This window comes from Pelodiscus sinensis, chromosome 18 (assembly GCF_052426305.1).
Source record: "Pelodiscus sinensis isolate ZL-2025 chromosome 18, ASM5242630v1, whole genome shotgun sequence".
Lineage (NCBI taxonomy): Eukaryota > Metazoa > Chordata > Testudines > Trionychidae > Pelodiscus > Pelodiscus sinensis.
In genome coordinates this window covers 12,915,962-12,924,669 of record NC_143069.1, presented here as the reverse complement: position 1 = coordinate 12,924,669, position 8,708 = coordinate 12,915,962, and the positions used below count along the sequence as shown (strand labels likewise).

At 51.9% G+C, this 8,708-nt stretch overlaps 1 protein-coding gene across 1 annotated transcript in view; it reads right to left on the bottom strand.

The window, feature by feature from the left end:
* Positions 1-400: 400 nt before the first annotated feature.
* The window catches only part of LOC142825124 (maestro heat-like repeat-containing protein family member 7), a 30,490-nt gene continuing 22,182 nt past the window's right edge, over positions 401-8,708 (bottom strand). Inside the window, exon 8 of the mRNA XM_089770401.1 lies at positions 401-453. Coding sequence (XP_089626527.1) covers positions 401-453 — 53 coding nt within the window. The remainder of the gene's footprint in view (positions 454-8,708) is intronic.

Here is an 8,708-nt window from a genome sequence, read left to right as displayed (position 1 = left end):
GAAACTCGGCTTTTATTTAAAAAGAGTAGACGTGTAACCTCAGGCTGTGTCTACATTGGCAAGATTTCGTGCAAAAGCTATGTACACTGGCCGTGTGTTTTTGTGCAAGAACACTGACGTTATAATGTACAAAATCAGTGCTTCTTGCGCAAATACTCTGATGCTCCAGCTCAGGGATAAGCCTTCTTGTGCAAGTATTCTTGCACAAGAGGCCAGTGTAGACAGCAACGTTCATTTCTTGCGCAAGAAAGCTCGATGGCTAAAATGGCCCTTCAGAGCTTTCTTGCGCGAGAGAATGTCTACATTGGCACGAATGCTTTTGCGCAAAAACACATTTCTTGCGCAAAAGCACAAGCCAGTGTAGATGCTCTTTTGCACAACTACTTCAATCTTGAGCTGGTCAGGGTGACTGGAGGCTGTGAGAGGGCATGAAATTTTCCACCAGAAATTGTACTGCAGTAGCAGGTACAGGGATGTGAGAACCAGGAAGGCTGATCTGTGAATTCACCCCCAACCGTCCCAGTACAAGACAGACGCTTGCGCCAACCAGCAGGGGTCACTGCTCCTCGGGTTTGGCTTGGACAAAGGTGCCCATCTGTTTGGTGTTCGTGTCTCGGAGCTGCGCCAGCTGCCTCTGGCCACGGCGGAGCAGATACTCGATGTGCATCACGTCGGCCCGGGGGATGCTGGCGTTCTTCCGGAACTCAGCCTGGATGCGAGGCAGGAATCCCGGCTTCTCCCGGCCGGCGCGCAGGAACTGCCTGTATAGGCTCAGGACGTGCTTCTGCAGCTTGCTATGCCGGGCCATGGTGCGCCTGGGGGGCCTGCCCAGGCCACGGGGGGGCCAGCGCCACGAGGCAGGGGCTGGAAGTGAACAGAGGCGGAGATGTTAGAGCAGCATCTCATTCCCAGACGCGCCTGTGCAGGCATTTCCATGCACTTTTCACCCCCACCTGCTAGGGTTACCAGATGGTTTAAAAAAAATACCGAACAGCAGGGGCCGGGGGGGGGGGGGGGAGGGCGGGACTGGCTGGAAGAGAGGGGGTGGGGGGGAACCGGCCGCCGGGAAGCGGGTCTAGTTGGGTTGAGGACCAAGAGGTGGGGGAACCGGCCGGCAGCGCTGCAGAGATGTACCAGAGCCTGGGTCGGATTCATCTTTGGTGGGCCCTGGCTCCTAGACCATAGACACACTCCCCCCCCCACCCCCCCCGGAGGCCCTAGGGAAAATGGCACCCCGGCCCTGTGGACATGGTGCCCTCTCTGTTTCCCTTGGCCCCGTAGGCACTAAGCTCCACTCCTGCCGCCCAACTACTACAAGGCCCGACGGATTTCTCTGTGGCCCCCGACCCTAAAAAGGATCCCCCCAGCCCTGTGTTAGGGGATACGAGGGAGTCTGGCTGGGACGTAAGTGCAAATAACTCTGCTCTTAGCAGCTCTGAACCGATGGGCTCTGCCCTGTGCCCCAACCAAGAACCCTAACATAAGAACGGCAGTACTGGGTAGCCTGTCTGCTGACAGTGGCCAGCACCAGGTGCCCCAAAGAGGGTTGACCAAAGACAATGATCAAGCGATTTGTCTCCTGCCATCCTTCTCCAGCCTTCCACAAACAGAGGCCAGGGATACTATTTCTATCTCCTGGCTAATGGCCTTTTATGGACCTAACCTCCGTGAAATTATCTAGCTTCTCTTTAAATCCTGTTATAGTTCTAGCCTTCACAGTCTCCTCTGGCAAGGAGTTCCACACGTTGACTACACGCTGTGTGAAGAAGAACTTTCTTTTATTAGTTTTAAACCTGCTACCCATTAACTTCATTTGGTGTCCTCTAGTTCTTCTATTATGGGAACTAATAAATCACTTTTCTTGATTCACCCTCTCCACACCACTCATGTTTTTATAGACCTCTATCATATCCCCCCTCAATCTCCTCTTTTCTAAACTGAAAAGTCCCATCGCTTTAACCTCTCTTCATATGGGACCCGTTTCAAACCCCTAATCATGTTAGTTGCCCTTTTCTGAACCCTTTCCAAGGCCAAAATATCTGTTTTGAGGTGAGGAGACCACATCTGTACACAGTATTCAAGATGTTGGTGTCCCATAGTTTTATACAGGGGCACCCTGAGTTACCAACCCACATGGCAGTGCCCATTAAAAACCCACCAGGACTTACCCAGCGTTTATATGCAGAGGTCCCGCACCAGCAGCGGTCTGCACTGGACAGGAAACCATCCGCCCAGCACGCGCGGGAAATCACAGGAACCCAGCCTGGACGGTCCGATGCCCCAGCCCTGACAGAAGAAAATCAAGGTGTGCTTGAAGTGCCACGCCCACCATCCCTTGGTCCTCTGGGGCATTCGGCACATCCTGCTGGGTGAAAGGGCCGGTCACAGCTCCAGGGTCTGTCACACTTCAGGGCCTTTGCCAGCTCCTATTCACCGGGGTCAGGCAGATAATCGCCCCGAGCTTTCCCAGCACTTTTCAGCATCAGCTCTCAAAGGGGGGCAGCGTGACCCCCATGGGATCAGGGGAATGTCAAAGAAGGAATGGGGCAGGGCGGGGCAGGCAGCCAACGGCTTCTCCTAATTCAGTGGTCCCCAACCATTTGAGGTTTCCCGGCGCCAAGGGGCGTGGCCGTTTGCCCGCAGGGCGCCCTGGCGCGGGGACCCCCATTGTGCACCTGGGGGCGGGGACCCCCCCATAGCCACATGCCGGGCGGGGCCACCCATAGCCACATTCCCATGGCCACCCCCCCCACAAGCACCGCACGCCCAGGGCCGGGCCCCCCGCCAAGCGCCGCGCGCCCGGGACCGGCGATCTCCCCCCAAGCACCGCGCGCCCGGGGCCGGCGCACCCTGCAAGCGCCACGCGCCCAGGGGCCTGCGCTCCCCCCATGCACTACGTGGCCAAAGCGCGGCAGCCAATCTGCGGCGCCCCCGGGGCCGGCGCTCACTGTGCACCATGCGCCCGGGGCCAGCTCCGGCACCGCACATGCGCCACGTGCCTGGGGCAGGCCAGCCCTGAGCAATTGGCGGGTGCATACAAATGCGGGCACCGTGTTGGGGACCACTGTCCTAATGTTAGCAGTGGGGACACCAAGTTCGGAAGTGAATGGTTAACCAGTAAGCCGGTTATGGTTAACCAGTGGGGGCTGGAGCAGCCCTCCACCAGCCATAGGCAGAGGGCACTCTGGCACACCACGGGTAGGGTTGCTCAGCAGTCACAGCAGTGTGCCACGGGGGTAGGTGTTGGGGCTGCTCCAAGTCCATCTTTAACACGTTCTACGTGTCCCATTTAATCGGTTAACTGGTTCAACATATTGTTTAACTGGTTTTAGCTAATTAAATGAGATTTTACATCCCTGGCACCAAAGTGGCTAAAAGTAGGGTTGAACTGGGACTAGAAATTCCAGGATTTTGACTTTTTTTTCTGATCTCACACAGTTCTGCAAATAAATTCACATTTTGTTTAGATTTTAACTATTTTTAAATGTATTACGGTGGATTACGGAAGATAAACTTTAAAGAGACCAAACGAAGAGTCATTTCAGGAATGGAAAACTACATTTTAATGTTCTGAAATGGTGGAGTTTTCCCCTTCCAAACAAAAGGTCACTAAAATCAGTGTTTTCCAATGGAAAAACACCCCCTCTGAAAACTTCCTTCCAGCTCTAGTTAAAACGGCCGTATTTTGAAGTGTATAATCAACCTCTGGAACTCACTGCGAAAGGATATTAATGATGGCGAAGGAAAGGGGAGGGAATCATAGAATCATAGAGCTGGAAGAGACCTCAGAAGGTCATCAAATCCAGCCCCCTGCTCTAGGCAGGACCAATCCCAACTAAATCAACCCGGCCAGGGCTTTGTCAAGCTGAGACTTAAACACCCGCTGTGTACAGCCTGTCTGATCCCGTCTGGGGAAGCATGGGTGGGAAGAAAGAATTAGACAGGGTTAGACAAACCCGTAGGTCTTGGTTGACTTCGTCCTGCTTCAGGGCAGGGCGCTAAACTTGGGGACTGCTCTAGTCAGACCAACATTTCAATCAATCTTGTCAAGAAACAGGCAAAAAAAAAACCCCAACCCAAACCAGGGAGAAACACGTTCCTTGGTTTGTAAACACAGACACAGAGAACAGCTCCTTCCGCTGGGGGGGTGGGAATAAAGAAAATAATCCCTCGCCCCCTCCCCTTCCTATTTGGTCCTAAAGGATGAAGATTTGTGCAGGCTGCGGGGGCAGGACTGATATTCAGGGAATGGGGAGCATGGGGGAGAAGGGGGCAGCTTGCTTACAATCCAGGGGCAACCCCGTGTCTCGGGGCTGGCCCAGCAGAGGCGGGATTTCTGCAGCGCAGGGGGACACGAGGTGAAACAAGCAGCGACTCGGCCGATTGGGGCTTGTTATTGTAGGGTCGCATTGAAGCAGACACTGGCACCAGCGTCGCCTCCAAGAGCGAGGGGAGTGCGCGGCCTGGTAACCCCGGACGGACCCGGACCCCCCTGCGCTGGGGGGCCAGGAGTCACCGCCCCCCGCCCCTCACCTCCGCCTCCTGCCTGCTCGCAGCCCCCGGGCCCGCGGCACCAGCTGTGCCAGCCGGCTCCGAATGTTGAAACACCAGCAACCTTAGCCCTCGCTTCCCATTGGCTGGAGGGCCCCAGAGGCGGGCGCAGGGAAGGGGAAGCTCCGCCCTTCGAGGGCCACGTGGGCCGGCAGTGGAAGTTGCAAGTTGCTAGTCAGCTGGAGGAGAGAGGGGCCCGGCCCGGCCTGCGCACGTGGCTTTCACCGCAGCGCTCACCTGCCCTCACGCCCCACGCTCCTGCTTTTCCCTCCCTGCGTTGTTCGACCCAACCCTCACCCAGGCATCCACCCAGTTCACCCCGATTCTCACCCCTTTTTAAACTTGTTCCTAAGAAACCCAGATCGGTTCCTGGGAAATTCCCAACAACTCTTATCAGTGGTGTCTGTTACATACCAGCTGGGTTTTCCCTGTGATATTTACATACCCCCTGCCTCCTTTTTTCGCCCCTCCCATTTTTTCCTCCCCTGTTCATTTTGGTTCTGGACATACAACACTCCAGTCGTCTGAAGAAGTGGGCTATGCCCAGGAAAGCTCATGATCCCATTGACACGGTTTGTTAATCTTTAAGGTGACTATATGTTGTGTTTTAAGTTTTTCCTGTTACAGACTCACTCAGCTACCCCTCTGAAACGCGTGGGCTCTGTCTACACTGCAGGCTTCTTGCACAAGAACTGTTTTGCAGAAGAGTTCTTGTGCAAAAGGTCTTCCATACGAGCGCGTCCACACTGCCATGTGCTTTTGCAGAAGAGATGTGCTTTTGCACAAGAGCATCCATGGCAGTGTCGACACTCTCTTGCACAAGAAAGCTCTGATGGCCATTTTAGCCGTAGGGGTTTTTTGCGCAAGAAATTCATGTTGCCTGTCTACACTGCCGCCTTCTGGAAGAGCTCTTGTGCAAGAGGGCTTATTCCTCGTGGGGAGAGGAATAACTCTTCCGGAAGAAGCCCTGTTTGCTGATGCTGTACTGTAATACTTGTGCAAAAACACGCACGCAGTGAAGACACTCTGCAAGTTTTTGCGCAAGAACAGCTGTTCTTGTGCAAAAAGCCTGCAGTGTAGACATAGCCTTAGAGGGGCAACCCCAACAGTCATTACTAACAAGGAGTCCTGTGGCACCTTGAAGATTTATTTGGGCATCAGCTGTTGCGGAGGAAAAGCAGGTCCAAGTGTTTTTTACCCCTGGAAGCGGATGCCCAAATACACGTGTTAGTCTTTAAGGTGCCCCAGGGTGCCTCTGTTTAAACAAGTGGAAGAGAAGGGCCTGTGTGCACCTCATAGGATGCCAGGCTAGACTGAAGATCACAATGGCCCTCTCTGGCCTGGAAGTTAATGAATGGTTGCATCTGGCCAGGCTGCCTCTCTTTATGCTTGCATTAACTAACTGGGTTATTTGCAGGTGTTGTACTCAGTCCAGCTGTGTCGGAGCGCCTGCTGCTGGAGGAGAACGCAAAAGTTCTGTTACCTGGTTTGTAAGTCTGGAGCCTTCTCTACTGCATGAGGTACAAGCCACCTGGCTCTTCGCTAAAGTTGCAGAGCCGAGTCACTATCGCTGGATGTGGTCTCCGTGCCCAGAGTCCCCAGAGACCACAAACCAGATAAGATTCGAAATCGCCCAAGCAGATTTTTTGCGTAACAACATGCAATAATAGTTGCCAGCGAACAGACTCAGCGCTGCGCCGCTACACTTTATGGAAGCCGTGGCAATGTCCTAACACCCACTGAGCACCATCCAGTGCCCCCACACAGTCAGCTGGTGAACACCATTTGAGGTGAACTTTTATACATTCCTGATGTATCAGGTTGCTACCCCCTGTTACCTGGTTACCGTCCCTTACCTTGCAGAAGGGGGCTTACTTCCTAGTCTTCATACTGTCAACTTACTATCTGTTATGCTGTCAACTTTGACCTGGTCCTGAACATAGGTTGGTATGTACTTTATTTGTGGGAGGTAAATGGTACCAAGATGTTCCTTAGGACAATCCACAGAACTACAGACCGGTCAGCCTCACCTCACTCCCCGGAAAAATCAGGGAGGGGATCCTCAAGGAATCCAGTTTGAAGCACTTAGAATAAGGAAAGGGATCAGGAGCAGTCAGCATGGATTCACCAAGGGCAAGTCATGCTTGACGAACCTGATTGCTTTCTATGACGAGGTAACTGGCTCTGTGGACATGGGGAATTCAGTGGATGTGATATACCTGGACTTATTCTTGCCAGCAAGTTAAGGAAGTATGGATTGGATTAATGGACTGTAAGATGGATAGAAATCGGGCTAGACTGTTGGGCTCAATGGGTAGTGATCAACAGCTCGATGTCGGACTGGCGGTCAGTTTCAAGCAGAGTACCTCAAAGACCGGTTCTACGGTCGGTTTTGTTCAACATCTTTATTAATGACTGGATGAGGGGATGGATTGCACCCTCAGCAAGTTTGCCTATGTCACTAAGCTAGGGGGAAAGGTAGATACATTGGAGGGTAGGGTATATGGTGCAGAGTGTCCAAGACATATTGGAGGATTGGGCCAAAAGAAATCTGATGAGGTTCAACAAGGACAAGTGCAGAGTCCTGCACTTGAATGGAAGAATCCCAAGAATTGTTATAGGCTGGGACCGACTGGCTAAGTAGCAGTTCTGCAGAAAAGGACCTGGGGGTTACAGTGGATGAGAAGCTGGATATGAGTCAACAGTGTGCCCTTGTAGCCAAGAAGGCTAATGGCATATTAGGGTGCATTAGGAGGAACATTGCCAGCAGATCTAGGGAAGTGATTATTCCCCTTTATTGGGATGTGGTGAGGCCACGTCTGGAGTATTGTGTCCAGTTCTGGGCCCCCCACTACAGGAAGGATGTGGACGCATTGGAGAGGGTCCAGTGGAAGGCAACAAAAATTATTAGGAGGCTGGAGCACATGACTTAGGAGAGGCTGAGGGAGTTGGGCTTGTTTAGTCTGCAGAAGAATGACGGGGGATTTGATAGCAGCCTTTAACTATCTGAAGGGAGGTTCCAAAGAGGATGGAGAGAGGCTGTTCACAGTGGTGACGATGGCAGAACGAGGAGTGATGATCTCAAGGTGCAGTGGGGGAGGTGTAGGTTGGATATTAGGAAAAACTCTTTCCCTAAGAGAATGGGGAAGCACTGGAATGGGCTAACTAGGGAGATGGTGGAATCTCCATCCCTAGAGGTTTTTAAGTCCTGGTTTGACACAGACCTGGTTGGGATGATTGAGTTGGGATTGGTCCTGCTTTTGGGCAGGGGGCTGCACTCGATGACTCCTGAGGTCTCTTCCAGCCCTGGGATTCTATGATTCTAAGGCAAGGGACTTCTTTTATTTGAGAGCCCCAATTCCTTCAACAGCAGTATAGGTCTAATCCATGGAGCTCCTGAAGAGCAGCTCTGCATCCCTTTCTATGGCAGCCCAACTGTCCTTGGAACTGGTCAGACCAGTGTGACATCCCCCTGTGTAGGCATAATGAGCTAACGTGTCCTTCACTCCCATGCACCAACTTTGCCACTTATCAACTATGTTTTTAATTTGTTCCAAGGGAAAGCTGAATGAAGCCAAAATTAATGAGTGTTTTAACTTGTAACAAAATACAGGACTGTGTAGCGCTTTAAAGACTAACAAGATGATTTATTAGATGATGAGCTTTCGTGGGCCAGACCCACTTCCTCAGATCCACTATTTGATCTGAGGAAGTGGGTCTGGCCCACGAAAGCTCATCATCTAATAAACCATCTTGTTAGTCTTTAAAGTGCTACATAGTCCTGTATTTCGTTTCAGCTACACCAGACTAACACGGCTACATTTCTATCACTGTTCTAACTTGTGTTTCTGTTCCCAGGAAATGTTGAAACGGTAGATTCCTAGGGACTGTCAAGTAGAAAGATTGACCCAAATTAGTTACTTGTTTACTTTCTTTGGCTCCACTGGAATCTTACAACAGGGATTAACTAGCTCCATTCATATCTATAATTAACACAAACAAAATCTATGTTTAGTGACAGGTAAGGTTTCCTGAGCACATGTCTAACAATCCAGACATTTAAAATCAGAAGTTAGTGGAAGGAGGCTGAAAAAGGTGAGGCTTTCGAGAGAAAAATTGCCCGAGAAAGGGTTATTTTGAACTCCAATTTACTCTGT